This window comes from Heptranchias perlo, chromosome 1 (assembly GCF_035084215.1).
Source record: "Heptranchias perlo isolate sHepPer1 chromosome 1, sHepPer1.hap1, whole genome shotgun sequence".
In the NCBI taxonomy this organism is placed as follows: Eukaryota; Metazoa; Chordata; class Chondrichthyes; order Hexanchiformes; family Hexanchidae; genus Heptranchias; species Heptranchias perlo.
The window spans coordinates 172,265,814-172,284,506 of NC_090325.1; the positions used below are offsets into that span (position 1 = coordinate 172,265,814).

Here is an 18,693-nt window from a genome sequence, read left to right on the forward strand (position 1 = left end):
GGGCCAGGCCCACACTACTCCTACCACTCTGCTGGAGAACAGTTTGGAGGACATGTATGATATTTTGGAAGCCCACTTGTATAATATCATAGAATCATAGAAAATTCATGGCACAGAAGGATGCCATTCGGCCCATCGTGTCCGTGCAAGCCAAAAATGAGTCACCCAGCCTATTCCCACTTTCCAGCACTTGGTCCGTAGCCTTGTAGGTTATGGCATTTCAGGTGGATATCCAGGTACTTTTTAAATGAGTTGAGAGTTTCTGCCTCTACCACCCTTTCAGGCAGTGAGTTCCAGACCCCCACCACCTTCTGGGTGAAAACATTTTTCCTCAGCTTCCCTCTAATCCTTCTACCAATTACTTTAAATTTATGCCCCCTGGTTATTGACCTCTCTGCTAAGGAAAATAGGTCCTCCCTATTCACTCTATCTAGGCCCCTCATAATTTTGTACACCTCAATTAAATCAACCTCCTCTGTTCCAAAGAAAACAACGCCTGCCTATCCAATCTTTCCTCATAGCTAAAATTCTCCAGTCCTGGCAACATCCTCATAAATCTCCTCTGTACCCTCTCTAGTGCAATTACATCCTTTCTGTAATGTGGTGACCAGAACTGTACGCAGTACTCAAGCTGTGGCCTAACTAGTGTTTTATACAGTTCTAGCATAACCTCCTTGCTCTTATATGCTGTGCTTCAGCTAATAAAGGAAAGTATTCCCTATGCCTTCTTAACCACCTTATCTACCTGTCCTGCTACCTTCAGGGATCTGTGGACATGCACTCCAAGGTCCCTCACTTCCTCTACACCTCTCAGTATTGTGTATTCCCTTGCCTCGTTTGCTTCCCCAAATGCATTACCTCACACTTCTCCGAATTGAATTCCATTTGCCATTTTTCTGCCCACCTGACCAGTCCATTGATATCTTCCTGCAGTCTACAGCTTTCCTCCTCACTATCAACCACATGGCCAATTTTTGTATCATCTGCAAACTTCTTAATCATGCCCCCTACATTTAATTCCAAATCATTACTATATAACCACAAAAAGCAAGGGACCTAGTACTGAGCCCTGCGGAATTCCACTGGAAACAGCCTTCCAGTCACAAAAACACTCGTCGACCATTACACTTTGCTTCCTGCCACTGAGCCAATTTTGGATCCAACTTGCCACTTTCCCTTGGATCCCACGGGCTTGTACTTTTTTGACGAGTCTGCCATGTGGGACCTTGTCAAAAGCTTTGCTAAAATTCATGTAGACTACATCAAACATGCTACCCTCCTTGACCCTCCTTGTTACCTCCTCAAAAAAATTCAATCAAGTTAGACAGACACAACCTTCCTTTAACAAATCCATGTTGACTGTCCTTGATTAACCCGTGCCTTTCTAAATGACAGTTTATCCTGTCCCTCAGAATTGATTCCAATAATTTACCCACCATCGAGGTTAGACTGACTGGCCTGTAATTACTCGGCCTATCCCTCGCTCCCTTTCTAAACAACGGTACAACGTTTAGCAGTTCTCCAATCCTCTGACACCATGCCCATATTCAGTGAAGATTGGAAAATGATGGTCAGAACCTCTGCCATTTCCTCCTTTGCTTCTTTTAACAGCCTGGGATACATTTCATCCGGGCCTGGTGATTCATCTACTTTCAAAGATGCTAATCCCCTTAATGCTTCCTCTCTCACTATGTTTATCCCATCCAATATTTTACATTCATCCTCCTTAACTACCATGCCTGCATTGTCCCTCGCTTTTGTGAAGAAAGATGCAAAGTATTCATTAAGAAACACACCAACATCTTCCGCCTCCACACATAGGTTACCTTTTTGGCCTCTAATAGGCCCTACTCTTTCCTTAGTTATCCTCTTGCTCTTAATGTATTTATAACACATCTTTGGGTTTTCCTCGATTTTACTTGCCAATATTTTTTCATGCCCTCTATTTCCTTTCCTAATTTCCTTTTTAATTTCACCCAGGCACTTTCTATACTCATCTAGGCTTTCTGTAGTATTGAGTTCTCGGTGTCTGACATAAGCTTTCCTTTTTTGCCTTATCTTACCGTGTATGCTCCATGACATCCAGAGGGCTCTAGATTTGGCGATTCCACCCTTTTTCTTTGTGGGAACATATTTACTCTGAACCCCTTGACTCTCCCGCTTGAATGCCTCCCACTGCTCTGACATTGATTTACCTTCAAGTAGCTGTTTCCAGTCCATTTTTGCTATATCGCTTGTCAGCTTAGTAAAATTGGCCTTTCCCCAATTGAGAACTTTAACTCCTGTTCTTTGTCTATTTCTGACTGCCTGTTTAAGGCGGAAGAATGTTGTTCACCCTGAGTCCGAACGGCCGTTGTCAGGGCCTGAATGGACTCATTTGTGAGGCTTGCTTGAAGCTGAATGGAGGCTAGCCTTCTCTCCAGTGCGGACATTCCCGCACTTACCTGCGCCACTATCTCAGACGTTCCTGCACGTACCTGTGCCACCAGTCCACTAATGCAGGAGGTGGACTCCTCCATCCTCGCGGCTATTGTGGAGAGTGTGCGTGGCACCTGTTCCAGCACCTCGCAAATGTAACTCCTTTGCAGCCAATTACAGTTGTTGTTGAGTTCCAAAGTTAATCCATGGCCACGATTTTAACTTTGAAGTCCGGGTGCGTTGGGAGTGGGGGCAAATAAAATCGGGCTTTTCCGGAGCGGGAAGGAATCCTGGCTCCAACCCACCGAAAAATGTGCACGACCCAGACGCGTCTGGGTGCGCGCGTGCTTCAGGAAACCAGAAGTCCTGCCGGCAATTAAAGCTGGCGGGACGATATTTAAAGCAGTAATTAACATTGTTGAAGTAGTTGAAATCTTCATTAATGTAGGTAATCATGCCGGGGAGCGATTTCACGTTTTTACCATGCTGTGTGAAGCACGCCATGGAGAACTAGGAGGGTTGCAGCCAGCAGCCATTTGGCCATTTAAATCCCTGTTTGACAGATGGGGATAAAAGGTGAGTTATTGCAGCAGGGCACTCAGTTCTCTCAGGCAAACCTTTGGCTGGGAGTTCTTTGTGTTTAGACTGAAAATTCATGGTTCACACTCAGAATTGTTCTGTTGACCTACTTTTTGGACCCCCTCAAACTGACATCATCAGGATAGGGGGCACAATGGCTGCATTCACCAGTACTTCCGAGGAGGAGGAACATCACCATCTGCGGCAGGCACGGCGTGCAGTTCCGCCACTTGCAGCTCCACAAGACAGAGGTGCACCTCGGACCTGCAGAAGAGCAGAGAGGGGAACAACAGAGGGCACGACGTTGCAGGAGGCACTACCCTCATGAGAGGGTCTACAGACCTAGTCTGAGCTTCCTGGACCTCTCTGAGGAGCAGTGCTTACAGAGGCTCAGAGTGAGTCGCCAGGTGGTCGCAGACATCTGCAGCCCCCTTCATGCCGAGCTGCTCCCGGCTAGGCCTGGTGGCATCGCATTGCCCGTGGCAGTTAAAGTGACCACTGCCCTCAACTTCTTTGCTTCTGGATAATTCCAGGTTGCCACTGGTGACATCGCCAGAGTCTCTGTCGTCTGCCCTCAAGTGCATAAGTCAGGTCACTGATGGATTGTTTCACAGGGCGGCCCACTACGCCATGGATGACCTCAGCCAGACAGAGATGGCGGTGGGTTTCCACTCTGTTGCTGGCTTCCTACGGGTGCAGGGTACAATTGATTGCAAGCATATAGCAATCTGAGCATCTCCACACGAGCCAGGACTATTCATGAACAGAAAGGGATATCACTCCATCAATGCGCAGTTTGTTTGCGACCAGCGGAATAGATTTCTTCATGTGTGTGCCAGATTCCCTGGCAGCTGCCATGATTCATTCATTCTGAGGGAATCTAACATCCTGGCCCTCTTCCATGCGCCAAACAGCCTTAAGGGATGGCTTCTCGGAGACAAGGGATACCCCCTGCACACGTGTCTCATGACACCTATGAGAAACCCCATCAGCAAGGCACAGCTTCGATACAACGATAGTTACATTGCCACCAGGTCTGTCATTGAACATGTGATAGGATAGCTGAAGATGTGATTTCGGTGCCTGGATCGGTCTGGGGGGGGGGGGGGGCGCTTCAATACGCACCAGCGAGAGTGGGTAGAATTATAGTTGTCTGTTGTGTCCTGCACAACATGGCGCAACAGAGAGGGTTACCAGTGGATGAGGCCTCATGCCCTCATCCAGCATCCATATCTGCCATCAACATTGATGAGGAGGAGGAGGAACCCATCGGCAGAGCAGCGGCTCACCTGGCTGCTCGTGAGACCATGGAGTCACTAATATGTGAAAGCTTCTCATAAGGAGATCACAAAGTGAGAATAGTCCAGTCCTCGGATCACCTGGAAAGACCAGCGCCAACACCACCCCTCCCCCCCCCTCCCTGCACAGAAAAGTCCTGCAACTGCACATACACCAACTGTAAACGCACCTAATGGGTGGCATCAAGTCTCCCCATTTATGATGAAGCACATGAAAGGGCGCTATCACAAAAGGCAGTCAGGAATGGGCAAGACATGGCAGTAGTGGTGAGAATGCTAACATTTAATGTGAATTTAATAAAAACCAAATATAAATGAAAAACATGAGTCACCCTTGTGCATACCTTTTGTGGTCACAAAACCTTAGCCATTTGCTTCCTACTACTTCTAAGTGATGCATCCCCTGTGGCTGTAGCAGAGGTAGCGGCAGGTTGCTCATGTTCATGCCCTGACCGTTGAGATGCTTTTTGGCCTACATCCTCTTTGTTTTGGAGCCCGTGAGGGCCCATCCAAGGACTACTCTACCTGCACCTGTGCAGGGGCAGATTCGGCCACCTGGAGAGGAGGCAGCATTGTGACTACTGGTTGAGAGGGGGGCAATGGGTGAGACATTGGAGTGCTTTGAATGGAGTCCCCACTTCTATGTCTCCTTTTGCCATCGTCCCTTTCCTGGGCCAGGCCCACACTACTCCTACCACTCTGCTGGAGAACAGTTTGGAGGACATGTATGATATTTTGGAAGCCCACTTGTATAATATCATAGAATCATAGAAAATTCATGGCACAGAAGGATGCCATTCGGCCCATCGTGTCCGTGCAAGCCAAAAATGAGTCACCCAGCCTATTCCCACTTTCCAGCACTTGGTCCGTAGCCTTGTAGGTTATGGCATTTCAGGTGGATATCCAGGTACTTTTTAAATGAGTTGAGAGTTTCTGCCTCTACCACCCTTTCAGGCAGTGAGTTCCAGACCCCCACCACCTTCTGGGTGAAAACATTTTTCCTCAGCTTCCCTCTAATCCTTCTACCAATTACTTTAAATTTATGCCCCCTGGTTATTGACCTCTCTGCTAAGGAAAATAGGTCCTCCCTATTCACTCTATCTAGGCCCCTCATAATTTTGTACACCTCAATTAAATCAACCTCCTCTGTTCCAAAGAAAACAACGCCTGCCTATCCAATCTTTCCTCATAGCTAAAATTCTCCAGTCCTGGCAACATCCTCATAAATCTCCTCTGTACCCTCTCTAGTGCAATTACATCCTTTCTGTAATGTGGTGACCAGAACTGTACGCAGTACTCAAGCTGTGGCCTAACTAGTGTTTTATACAGTTCTAGCATAACCTCCTTGCTCTTATATGCTGTGCTTCAGCTAATAAAGGAAAGTATTCCCTATGCCTTCTTAACCACCTTATCTACCTGTCCTGCTACCTTCAGGGATCTGTGGACATGCACTCCAAGGTCCCTCACTTCCTCTACACCTCTCAGTATTGTGTATTCCCTTGCCTCGTTTGCTTCCCCAAATGCATTACCTCACACTTCTCCGAATTGAATTCCATTTGCCATTTTTCTGCCCACCTGACCAGTCCATTGATATCTTCCTGCAGTCTACAGCTTTCCTCCTCACTATCAACCACATGGCCAATTTTTGTATCATCTGCAAACTTCTTAATCATGCCCCCTACATTTAATTCCAAATCATTACTATATAACCACAAAAAGCAAGGGACCTAGTACTGAGCCCTGCGGAATTCCACTGGAAACAGCCTTCCAGTCACAAAAACACTCGTCGACCATTACACTTTGCTTCCTGCCACTGAGCCAATTTTGGATCCAACTTGCCACTTTCCCTTGGATCCCACGGGCTTGTACTTTTTTGACGAGTCTGCCATGTGGGACCTTGTCAAAAGCTTTGCTAAAATTCATGTAGACTACATCAAACATGCTACCCTCCTTGACCCTCCTTGTTACCTCCTCAAAAAAATTCAATCAAGTTAGACAGACACAACCTTCCTTTAACAAATCCATGTTGACTGTCCTTGATTAACCCGTGCCTTTCTAAATGACAGTTTATCCTGTCCCTCAGAATTGATTCCAATAATTTACCCACCATCGAGGTTAGACTGACTGGCCTGTAATTACTCGGCCTATCCCTCGCTCCCTTTCTAAACAACGGTACAACGTTTAGCAGTTCTCCAATCCTCTGACACCATGCCCATATTCAGTGAAGATTGGAAAATGATGGTCAGAACCTCTGCCATTTCCTCCTTTGCTTCTTTTAACAGCCTGGGATACATTTCATCCGGGCCTGGTGATTCATCTACTTTCAAAGATGCTAATCCCCTTAATGCTTCCTCTCTCACTATGTTTATCCCATCCAATATTTTACATTCATCCTCCTTAACTACCATGCCTGCATTGTCCCTCGCTTTTGTGAAGAAAGATGCAAAGTATTCATTAAGAAACACACCAACATCTTCCGCCTCCACACATAGGTTACCTTTTTGGCCTCTAATAGGCCCTACTCTTTCCTTAGTTATCCTCTTGCTCTTAATGTATTTATAACACATCTTTGGGTTTTCCTCGATTTTACTTGCCAATATTTTTTCATGCCCTCTATTTCCTTTCCTAATTTCCTTTTTAATTTCACCCAGGCACTTTCTATACTCATCTAGGCTTTCTGTAGTATTGAGTTCTCGGTGTCTGACATAAGCTTTCCTTTTTTGCCTTATCTTACCGTGTATGCTCCATGACATCCAGAGGGCTCTAGATTTGGCGATTCCACCCTTTTTCTTTGTGGGAACATATTTACTCTGAACCCCTTGACTCTCCCGCTTGAATGCCTCCCACTGCTCTGACATTGATTTACCTTCAAGTAGCTGTTTCCAGTCCATTTTTGCTATATCGCTTGTCAGCTTAGTAAAATTGGCCTTTCCCCAATTGAGAACTTTAACTCCTGTTCTTTGTCTATTTCTGACTGCCTGTTTAAGGCGGAAGAATGTTGTTCACCCTGAGTCCGAACGGCCGTTGTCAGGGCCTGAATGGACTCATTTGTGAGGCTTGCTTGAAGCTGAATGGAGGCTAGCCTTCTCTCCAGTGCGGACATTCCCGCACTTACCTGCGCCACTATCTCAGACGTTCCTGCACGTACCTGTGCCACCAGTCCACTAATGCAGGAGGTGGACTCCTCCATCCTCGCGGCTATTGTGGAGAGTGTGCGTGGCACCTGTTCCAGCACCTCGCAAATGTGCTGCTGTCCCTCGCTCGTTCTCTTTTTAAAGGATGGCCCCCAGGATTCAGCATCTACATCCAGCTGAGCAGAGCCTGGAGACAAGTGCGCCCACCGACGTGGACTCTCCACAGTTGCCCCTGCCACCAGTGTCTGCGCGTGCTTACGTGTGTGGTGACTCACCAGGTTCTAACCCAACTAACTGACTACTAGGACCCACCGAGGTGTAAGTATCTGCGCTGGTGGATGGCTTGCTAAGATGTGATGGTGTGGCCTCAGAGGCCGGGAGCTCCTCTGAGGAATCGCGCTCTCCTGTCACTGCAGTCGCTGAAGGGCCTGGAATAGAACAGAAGGCAATATTAAGCATCATCACAGATGTGTATTGTTGCGATGAGCATACTGAGGTGTTCAACTTGCCAAGCAGTGTTGACATCAATTCATGTTGTGTGTGATGAATGTTAAAGTTGTGTCACCAGACGTTTCTGGGACGCCAGTCTTGGCATCCCCGACAGACAGGCACTCGAGGGTGCGGCTGATCTGCAGGGCCTCCTCCTCCGCCTCTGTGAGGACCACTATTTGTTGTGGCCCCCCTCCAGTCCGCGTCCTCTCTCGTGCATATTGCACTCTCTTCTACAAGGGGAGAAAGTACAGACGTGAGTGAGTGAGGGTGAAATGGTCAGCTGATTAATGCATTGCTTTGGGTGAGGCTGACCATGAAAGAGATGCACCAGAGGGTGACTATCAGACAGAGACATCATATTCGATCAGGATTGGGGTGAGTGGTAGTGGTGGGTTCACAAATGGGGAGATGAGGAAGTGCTCAGGAAGGGCAGGTAAGTTGATGATGAGCCTTAAGTGGGTGTGAGGAGCGATGCGATGGAGTAGTCTTGACAGTGCAGAATGATGAGGCGGGGGGATGGTGGGGGTATGGGGCGGTGGGAGGGTGAGTGATGTGCAACACGGAATGCAGGAGAATCAGTACATGTGCTCAATTTTGTTGACCTAGTTAGGTGATTGAAACGCTTCCTGCACTGGACCCAAGTGCGGTCGATGTTGCTCCTGCTCGTGACATCCTCTGCTACCTCGAGCCAGGCCTTCTTGGTGGCAGAGGAAGGGTACTTCCTCCTGTCGGCCGTGTGAATAGTTCCCTCCTCCTCCTCACCCCGGCCAGTAGCTTCTCAAGTGAGGTTTCACCGAATCTTAGAGCTGGCTTGCCCCTCTGCTGCTCTATTCTGCGAGCCTGCTCCTCGCTGCAGCAAAAGCCATTGGTGCAATGGCCCTTTAAGTCCAGACACTCCAGCTGACAGCAGGTCATGTGGGTGTGCAGTCCACCCACTGCGCAGCTTTCAGGCAGCAAATCCGGAAACAACGTTAAGGGCCATCAATTAAGTCGCGATCGCGTGGCAAACGGTAAGATTTTTTTTCGGGTTACTCGTGTGTTCATTGACCCCTGCCCCGCTGCCAGCCCACCAGCATTTTAAAATCAGGCCCCATCTGTTTGCCTTAGTGATTGGAGCTGAAAATGTGATTAATATTTCAATATGTGAGTGATCATTACCACTGAATCACACTGCTATTTTCATTGTTCCACTCACTCACTTGAAGAGAAGATGAGTCGGGAGACTGCCCAACAGTTTTGACTGTGTGGGGGGGTAGGGGGGGCACGATGGGAATAATCTTTTTAGGTATTACATAGAATTATATAGAAACTGCAACACAAAAACAGGCTGTTTAGCCCAACCAGTCCATATTGGAGTTTATCCTTCACACAAGCGGTAATCCTAAGCCCATGTGCCCGCCCAGTTCCCACATCCCTTTATTCACCTTCAACCACCTGTCTAACCTATTCTTAAATGTTGAAATGGAGGGGTATATTTAATGTCTGCCAAAATTGGGCATGAATTTGGCAGAGCAGCTGCACTGCCCACCTGAAGCCAGTGCCGATAGGCCCGAACAATTTGAATGCAGCCGGCGAGCAGTGGACGCCAAACGGGTGCTCAGCTGAAGCTCGCTAGTTGTGGCAGGGGAGGAAATCAGCTAGCTCACATACTGAGCCAGCTGCCGGTCGAGCCTAGGTGGGGAAAGCTCATCACCGAGGAGGGTGAGCATGGTACAGCAGTGGGCCGCAGTATTTTTATGGAGCCAGCAAGAGCTCCTCCTGGCCTATCAAAAAAAAAAGAAAAAGGAGGCTTTGAGTCCTTTTGTGAAGTGGCCACCAGTGGTCCACTGGTTAGGCTGCTTATTGCCTGCTATAAATGGGTGGACCATGTGCAGCACTCTCCACCCAAATGTACTTCAAAATTGTAATTGGGGTCCCACAATGATGTAGTACACCGATTTGCATATTTAAACAAGTGGATATGCTGTGCACCCATTTGCAGGCTCACCTGAAAATTTCATGAGGTAGGTCATGGACATCCAAGCTTCGGATGAAGTCCCCCCTCCACCCCCCCTTGAATTTCCTCTGCTGTTCGCCCATTTTCAGGTGAGAATCGGGCGACAGTTGAAAATCTCCCCCATGGTGTCTGCTTCAATCCTTAGCTATGGTTGTGCATTCCACAGCCTCACATCCTCTGTATAAAAAGGTTTCTGCTGCTGTCTGTCCTAAATCTCTTACATTTAATTATGTATATATGTCCCTTCAATCACTGGAAATGGTCTGTTTCTATTTACTTAGCTCATCCCCTCATAATTTTAAATTCTTCTATAAAATCGCCTCTCTGTTCTAACTAAAAACACCCCCAGTGTTTTAAACCTCTATTTTCCTAGTACCAATATTACATCAGTTGAAACCTAAAATGGCTCCACGGGCTCAGTTTGCCCATCTCAGGCTGGCGTACGCCAAAAAAGCACAATGCTGTGTTACTGAGAGGTTTATTGGTGGAGCATTATTAAGCTAAAGCTAGTCTCTTTCACCACCTAGTGGTGTAGACAGCAACAAGGAATGATCAGAAACTGAAACTGAACAATTTTAGTTCTTTACGTATCTAAAGACATTTCAAATAGCAGCTTTAAAATAGCATATTAAATACGGTATTTAGTATTTTCCTTATCAAGTTAAAGGAATGCAAACAAATCCTCACTGTCGATTGGAACATGATAAGCTTGTGAGAGTTGCCTGACTGTACTGGAGCTTTTTTCTTGATAGTTACGTATGAATTCTTCAGTCGGAAGCAGTGAAGCTGCTGATGAAATGTATGATTACTATTGTGATGGCTTTTCAGTATTTCAGAATAATTCTTTTCAGATTGTTCAGTACTTCATTCTAATTATTCATTTCTCCTCTAATATACTGTCTCAATATTGTAATAATGCAAACAGGGTGATTATTAGTTGATGCTGGCTGGCTGCCTTCCATCCTTTTGAAACAGACAATAAAATTGTATCCTTTCTTTATATAACCCTGTTTTTTTTTATACTTCTCAGAATTCAATATTCTCCTACCTTTCCCCACCTCAGTTTTATTATTAAACTGATGGAGCCTTATCTTATTTTGAGAGGGGTATGATGATCAAATAAATACTTCAAATACTTCTACAACTGAATTTAACTGGAAATCCAGTGCAGTTTGGCACTATCATGCCAGATTGCAGAGAGATCTGGAGGAGGAAATTATCTTACAAGATGTAACACAAATTAGCAGCCATTTCCTTCCCTTAATAGATGAAACGTTATTTGAAATTTAAAAAAATAATTGTGATGTGTGATTTTGTAAGTGTATTTTTTTTAAAGTTTGATGTTAGCAAATATTTTCAATAGATGTACTAGCAGTGCTTCACATAGGAGGGGTGGAGCACTGCGTGGGTAGTGCTGACAGCAGGCATTCTGACTGATCAACAGCAAAATAGGTTTGGCAGCACACAAGTGGTGTGGTAAAGTCAGACTCCACTACCTACCTCAACAAAGCTCTGAGTTGTAGAGCTGATCAGATTATTACATAAGACATTTCATTCTAAAGTGATATCAGAAATACATCTTTGCTGCAACATAAATGTTAGACTTTGACCTGTGATGTTTTAAAGTAGGAGACTGAATACAAGACAACTATTATCAACCATTGCAGAAAATCTGAAAAGATTGATTTTATGACTTCTCTATAGATTATAGACACTTCTTTTCAAAAGTATTTTATTTTTGAATTTCAAACCTTTGTTCTCATCAAGTTTTTTAAAAATGTGATTACTTATTGTTCATTAGAGACCCATTAGTTACAAAAGAATATCCCAAAAATATTACAAAGAAATATTATTTGAATTAAAAAATAGTAGAGTTCTGTGTAGGCAGAAATTGGTGAGCAGTGATATTAGAATGTGAATACAGTAACATGAAATTTCTCTGTTTTAACAAGGCAATAAACGTTTAAAATAATTGGGAAGTGGTGCTGGTGCCTCACTGATCAGCTGTGGGAATAGTAACTGGCCCAGCAGTATAACATTGCCAATTGTGGAATCTTAATCTTTGGTATAATCAATATTCTTGCTTCTGGAGCATGGAACCAATGTATTGTCAACATTTACTGATAGATTTAAAATTATGACAAACTCTGGAATTTTCCATCATCTGGTACAATATATGAAGCCAAACAAAACCAACCTTAATGTCTGCTACAGACAAAATTCTACTCATTTGTTTAGTGACCAGAGTGTAACAATTGCTGATGACAATGTTATCTTATGAACGTTCACTATGCTTATATCAAATTCCTCTCTGCTATTTCAGCAAGAGTATTAACTGTTATGGTAAAATAGCGGAGAAAGGAATCTGATGTGAGTGATTTAAGTGTTCGTACAATTACATAGGCAATAGTAATTTCTACCCTTAGTTTCTAAGATTTATCAGCGTTTTGCAAACAGAATCGGCCATTTTCTTCTGGCAAATCTGAACCTGTAGTTGAAGGTCAGTTATCAAAATTTATCCCCTGATGTTGTCATTTAAGTGGTGAATAGTTCATCTTATCAGCTTTTGCCAGGAGATCATTTGTCAGCTTGGGTCAGTTGGTAGCATTATTACAACAACACCACCAACTTGCAGTTATGCAGCGCTTTTAGCATAGTAAAATGTCCCAAGGTGCTTTACAGGAGCGTTATCAAACAATTTGACACCGAGTCGCATATTAGGACAGGTGACCAAAAGTTTGGTCAAAGAGATACGTTTTAAGGAGCACCTTAAAGGAGGAGAGAGAAGCAGAGGTGGAGAAATTTAAGGAGGGAATTCCATAGCTTAGGGCCTAGTCATCTGAAGGCACAGCTGCCGGTGGTAGAGCGAAGAAAGTCAGGGATGCAAAAGAGGCCAGAATTGGAGGAGCGCAGAGATGTCGGAGAGTTGTAGGGCTGGATGAGGTTACAGAGATAAGGAGGGGTGAGGCCATGGAGGGATTTGAAAACAAGGATGAGAATTTTAAAATCGAGGCGTTGCCGGACCGGGAGCCAATGTAGGTCAGCAAGCACAGGGATGATGAGGGAACAGGACTTGATGAGAGTTAGGATATGGACAGCAGAGTTTTGGATAAGCTCAAGTTTATGGAGGGTGGAAGATGGGAGGCCAGCCAGAAGAGCATTGGAATAGTCAAGTTTAGAGGTAACAAAGACATGGATGAGGGTTTCAGCAGCAGATGAGCTGAGGCAGCGGTGGAGACGGACTATGTTACGGAAGTCGAAGTAGGTAGGCTTGGTGATGGAGCGGAAATGTGATCGGAAGCTCATCTCAGGGTCAAATAGGACACCAAGGTTGTGAACAGTCTGGTTCAGCCTCAGACAGTAGCCAGGGAGAGGGATGGAGTCATCTCTAAGAAGGTTGTGGTTTCAAGCCCCACTCCAGGGTTTGAGCATATAATTTAGTCTGCCACTAAGAGAGTGCTGCATTGTCTCTCAGATATGACATTAAACCGAGACCCTGTCTACCTGTTCAGGTGGATGTAAAAGACCTCATAGCATTAAGGAAGGAGTTCTCTTGGTATCCTGTCCACCATTCACCTCTCAACACTATGAAAAATAGCTCATGTTGTCACTTATCTTTGCTGTTTGTGGTTAAACTGGCTGTCTTGTATGCTTACAAAACAACAGCAACTACATTTCAGAAGTAATTAATTGGTTGGGAAGTGCTTTGGGACAGCCTGAGGATATGAAAGATGCTATATAAATCCAAATTCTTTTTGTTCCTTCATCTTTCTTGTTTTGGTAGTAAAATATATTTAAATGAGCTAGTTATTAAAACACCAAACCTAGGCTCCCTGATGTCTGTTGGTTAAATTGGCGAATAGCTGGTTTGATCCCCATTCTCTCCTCAGTTAGCTGGATTGTAGCTCCACTGGTTAGGAAGGGGTAAATCAGCTAGGCTTCCGGTTCCTGACTGCTAACCAGCAACACCTACTGGATGTGTGTGTGGGTAAGGACAGGATCAGACTCAGCTGTGATGCCCCCTGCTATTGAATAGTCTGCTGACTCATTGGGCTCGATTTTCGCACCCCCGAGTGGGTGCGTTTGTAGCGGGGGGGGCTGCGAAAATCGTGGAATCCTGGGGCGGGTCCGGAGCCCGGCTGCAACCCGCCCACTTCCGGGTTCCCCAGTGACGTGCTGACACGCGCGCACAGCCCCCGCATGCGGGACTCCCGCCGGCAATTAAAGCTGGCAGGATGCCACTTAAGGTAATTATTTAGGTACTTCAGGTCGTTTAGAGACCTGATTAACATGATATTTTAGGAGGGGTGGGATTTTGCAAACAACTGGGACTGTTTCGCGTACTGGGGGAAACACTCCCAGTTGAAATGGACGTGTTGCAGCCATCAGCCTGTGGCAGCTGCAAAGGTCCATTTGACAGGTGGTGGGGGGAGACCCTCACTCATTGCAGGAGGCCACTCTGTCACTTTGGACAAAGTTTGGCCTCCACCACTCTCCTCCTAACAATAAAATTCACCAACTTGCACACTTACCCTGGTGTGCAGACACATTTACCTACCTTGCGGACCCCCTCAAACGTACATCTTCCGGATGGGGGCCGCCATAGCTGCAGTCATGACCTTCTCGGAGGACAAGCCCCATCACCAGCCTCGCCGTCCACCTCTGACACGTGGAGCTTCACAACACAGTGCTGTGACACATCCACCTGCACAGCAGGAGGGAGGGCAATGGCAGAGAGAGATGCGTTGCAGAAGGCACTACCCTCGCCACAGGGTCTACAGACCGAGGCTCAGCTTCCTGGACCTCTCTGAGCAGCAGTGCACACGGAGGTTCAGAGTCACTCGACATGTAGTCGTGGACATCTGCAGCCTCCTTCATGCCAAGCTGCTCCCGGCTGGCCCGAGCACCTTCTTCTTACCTGTTGCTGTCAAAGTCACCACTGCCCTCAACAACTTCTCCTCCACATCCTTCCAGGGTGCCACCAGGGACATCGCCGACGTCTCTCAGTCGTCTGCACAAAAGAACCCTGCAAATACACCTACACCCACTCTGCAGTGATACAATGGGTGGCATCAGTTGTGGGTCTTCATTGCAATCCTCAGGAAAGGGCATTATTGCACAAACCAGACAAGATCTGTAAAGACGTGGCAGTAGTGATGACAATATAATATGTAATGTGAGTTGATCAGAAATTCAATATAAGTAAAAACCATGACAAACCCTCAAACACCCTTGTGCATCCCCTTCATGCTCACGACACGTTTGCCTTACGCTTCCTACTGCACATATGTGATGCATGCCCTGTGGCTGCAGCACAGGTAGTGGCAGGTTGAGTGAGGCTGACCGTGAAAGAGATGCATGAGAGGGTGAGTATGAGATAGAGCCATGAGATTGTATTAGGATTGGGTTGAGTGGTAGTGGCGGGATGAGTACTGGCGAGGTGAGTAAGTGCAGGTAAGATGAGGATGAGCTTTGAGTGGGTGTGAGTAGTGTTGGCAGTGCAGAAGGAGATGTTCGGTGGGGGCGGTGATGTGGCAGACGGAGTCTAGGGGAATGAGTAAATGCACTCACTTCGGCTGACCTACTGAGGTCATTGGAGCGCCTCCTGCACTGTACGCAGGTGCGCGATATGTTGGTGGTCCAGGTGACCTCCTCTGTCACCTTGAGCCAGGCCTTCATGGTGCTAGAGGCAGGCCACTTCCTCTTGCCCGCCAGGGAGAAGATCTCTGTCCTCCCCCCTCCTCCTCACCCCATCCAACAATACCTGGAGCGAGGCATCATTAAACCTGGGAGCAGCCTTCCCCCTGGGCTGCTCCATGATGTAATTTTTCCTATTTTCTGCAGCATCAGTCAGTGAAGGACTGCCCCTTTAAATAGGGCTCCTCCAGCTGACAGCCTGTGCTGCGCATGCGCTGTCCGCCCGCTGGGCAGCTTTCCAACGTGAAACCCAGAAGCAAAGGTAAGTGGCTTCAATTAGCCTGCGATTGCGTGCGGAGCACCCCGATTTCACTGGGCGCATTACCCACGCGCCCAGTCGACCCCCCCCCCCCCCCCCCGCTGCGAACCCGCCGCCCTACTAATATCGGGCCCATTGTCTGGGCTCACACATGAATATTAGTTGCTTTGGTAAGGTGGTTAAATGAACAAAAAAACTTGAAATTTAAACAAAAACAGGAGAACTAACTGGCAAACTTGTAAATTCACCATAAGAGAAGACTTGTTATTTTCTCTTCGAGTCCCACCATCCACCTGTATTGAGCTAGTGGATCTTTCTTTTGCCATACGAAGAGACTTTCAAGCTATCATCTGGTTGGTGAGGGGAGAAGGGCACTATTGCCCTGCCTAAGAGGCGGACAGATTTGCTAACCATAACATCCTGTCATTTAATGTATGTATATATATTTTCACAGACTGAGCAGTTTGTACATGCATTTGAAGATCAATTGGTGAGAAGTGCCCTGTTAGCTCTACATAAGGCTCGTCCAAGTTATATCAACAAAAGATACTCTGCTCTCATCCTTAATCCTGAAGACACTGTTCTGCAGTGTGAAAACAGTGAACGCAGGTCCAGCAAAGATTCAATACCTCACCATGCTGAATATGATGAGGAAGATTGGGCAAGTGATATTCAGAGAACATTTACATTGTAACTAACCGATGTATCAACCTTGTTTATAGTTTCTTCTGCATTTTCTTTGATTAGTTATTCATTAAGCACCAATCAATTCCACATGAGGAAATTGTAAGACCTTTATTTCTGCACTGGTACACTGCCATATATGCAGGGTATGCTAATCACATGTAAAATGCAGACACATAACATCTAATATTACTGCAGTTTCAAATCACATTGCATAACCGCACTTCAGCTGAAATCATATAATCTGATAATGGGAGTCATTTTTGTCATCTGTCACTGTTTGCAATGATGTCAACTGCTGGCAAAAATAAATTTACCCTCCATGAACAGCAATGTGTGCAACAGAAAAACTTCCTAACTGCACACCTTAGTATTTCATTGCATATATCGTAGTTATATTTTTCAGTGGTAAATTTTGTGCTTTTCAAAGTGAGTAATTTATTACACCTAATTTCATACAATCCCAATCCATTTATAAAATTGATTAGATACAGAGTAAAACTGCCTGTATCCTAGCCTAACAATTTGCCATATCCCCAACCTCACAAGAGAAATTCCTATTACACCAGTGTGACATTTCCATTTTCCATGCCAGCCTTGTGGCTACTCATAAGTCAGATTGTCAATTTGTGACAAATCATGGGTAGCTTTGTGATGTGGACTAGGAATTAGTTTGAGATTCATTTCATTTAAAATCTTACAGCTCACAGAGAAAGGAGATCTTGATCCTATCAGTTGAAGATTGCCACAGATCCCTATTGAGTCCCACAGCCTCCTCCTTCCCAAACAGTACCTTATTAACCTTGTGTTTTATAGTTATGATAGATTGGCAAGTTAAGGCAATGTTTTGCAATAATAATTTTATAAACTTCCTGACATGCATAGTATACGTACAATCATAGTACAGAAAATCTGTTTTTTGTTCTGGGTATAACTTGTTTTTTTTTTCAGGACAGAGTGTGGGTGAATGTGGGGAAAGGCTTGAACTGTATTATTGCAATGGTGGACCGACTGCTTGAACAAGGTGACATTAGGCAAGAAAGTGAGCTGCAGCCTTCGCCAGCTGATCAAATCCCCCCCTCAGTATGTGGTAGGTGTGATTTTAAATTACACAAACCATAGGAAGGCAGATAAAGAACAGACAATGATTCTGCTGTGCACTTTACATCTATGTTTCGCAGGGAACAGTTTATATCATAGTATCATAGTATGGTACAGCACAGGAGGAGGCCACTCGGCCCATCGTGCCTGTGCTGGCTCTTTGAAAGATCTTTCCAATTAGTCTCATTCCTCTGCTCTTTTCCCCATAGCCCTGTAATTTTTTTCCCTTCAAGTAATTATCCAATTCCCTTTTGAAAGTTACTATTGAATATGCTTTCACCACCCTTTCAGGCAGTGCATTCCAGATCATAACAACTCGCTGCGCAAAAATGTTCCTTATGTTGCCTCTGGCTCTTTTGCCAATCACCTTGAATCTGTGTCCAATGGCTACCGACTCTTCTGCCACTGGAAACAGTTTCTCCTTATTTATTCTATCTAAATCATTCATGATTTTGAACACCTCTATCAAAGCTCTTCTTAACCTTCTCTGTTCTAAGGAGAACAATCCCAGCTTCTCCAGTCTTTCCACATAATTGAAGTCCCTTATCCCTGATATCATTCTAGTAAATCTCTTCTGCACTCTCTCTAAGGCCTTGACATCCTTCTTAAAGTGTGGTGCCCAGAATTGAATACAATACTCCAGCTGAGGCTTAACCAATGTTTTACAAAGGCTTAGCATAACTTCCTTGCTTTTGTACTCTATGCCTCCATGAATAAAGCCCGGGATCCCATATGCTTTTTTTTAACAGCCTTCTCAACTTGTCCTGCCATCTTCAAAGATTTGTGCATGTGCACCCCCACATGGTTCCTATAGCCCCTTTAAAATTGTACCATTTAGTTTAAATTGCCTCTCCTCATTCTTCCTACCATAATGTATCACTTCATACTTCTCTGCATTAAATTTCATCTGCCATGTATCTGCCCATTTCACCAGTCAGTCTATGTCCTCCTGAAGCCTGTTACTATCCTCCACATTGTTTACTACATTTCCGAGTTTCGTGTCATCTGCAAACTTTGAAATTATGCTCTGTATAC

At 45.4% G+C, this 18,693-nt stretch overlaps 1 protein-coding gene across 6 annotated transcripts in view; it reads left to right on the top strand.

The window, feature by feature from the left end:
* Positions 1-18,693, top strand: part of inpp4b (inositol polyphosphate-4-phosphatase type II B) — a 784,892-nt gene that overhangs the window by 670,635 nt on the left and 95,564 nt on the right. For all 6 annotated transcript variants that reach the window (XM_067993821.1, XM_067993786.1, XM_067993776.1 and 3 more), the window contains exons 16-17: positions 16,328-16,534; positions 17,509-17,647. In XM_067993821.1, the coding sequence (XP_067849922.1) occupies positions 16,328-16,534; positions 17,509-17,647 (346 nt within the window). The remainder of the gene's footprint in view (positions 1-16,327; positions 16,535-17,508; positions 17,648-18,693) is intronic.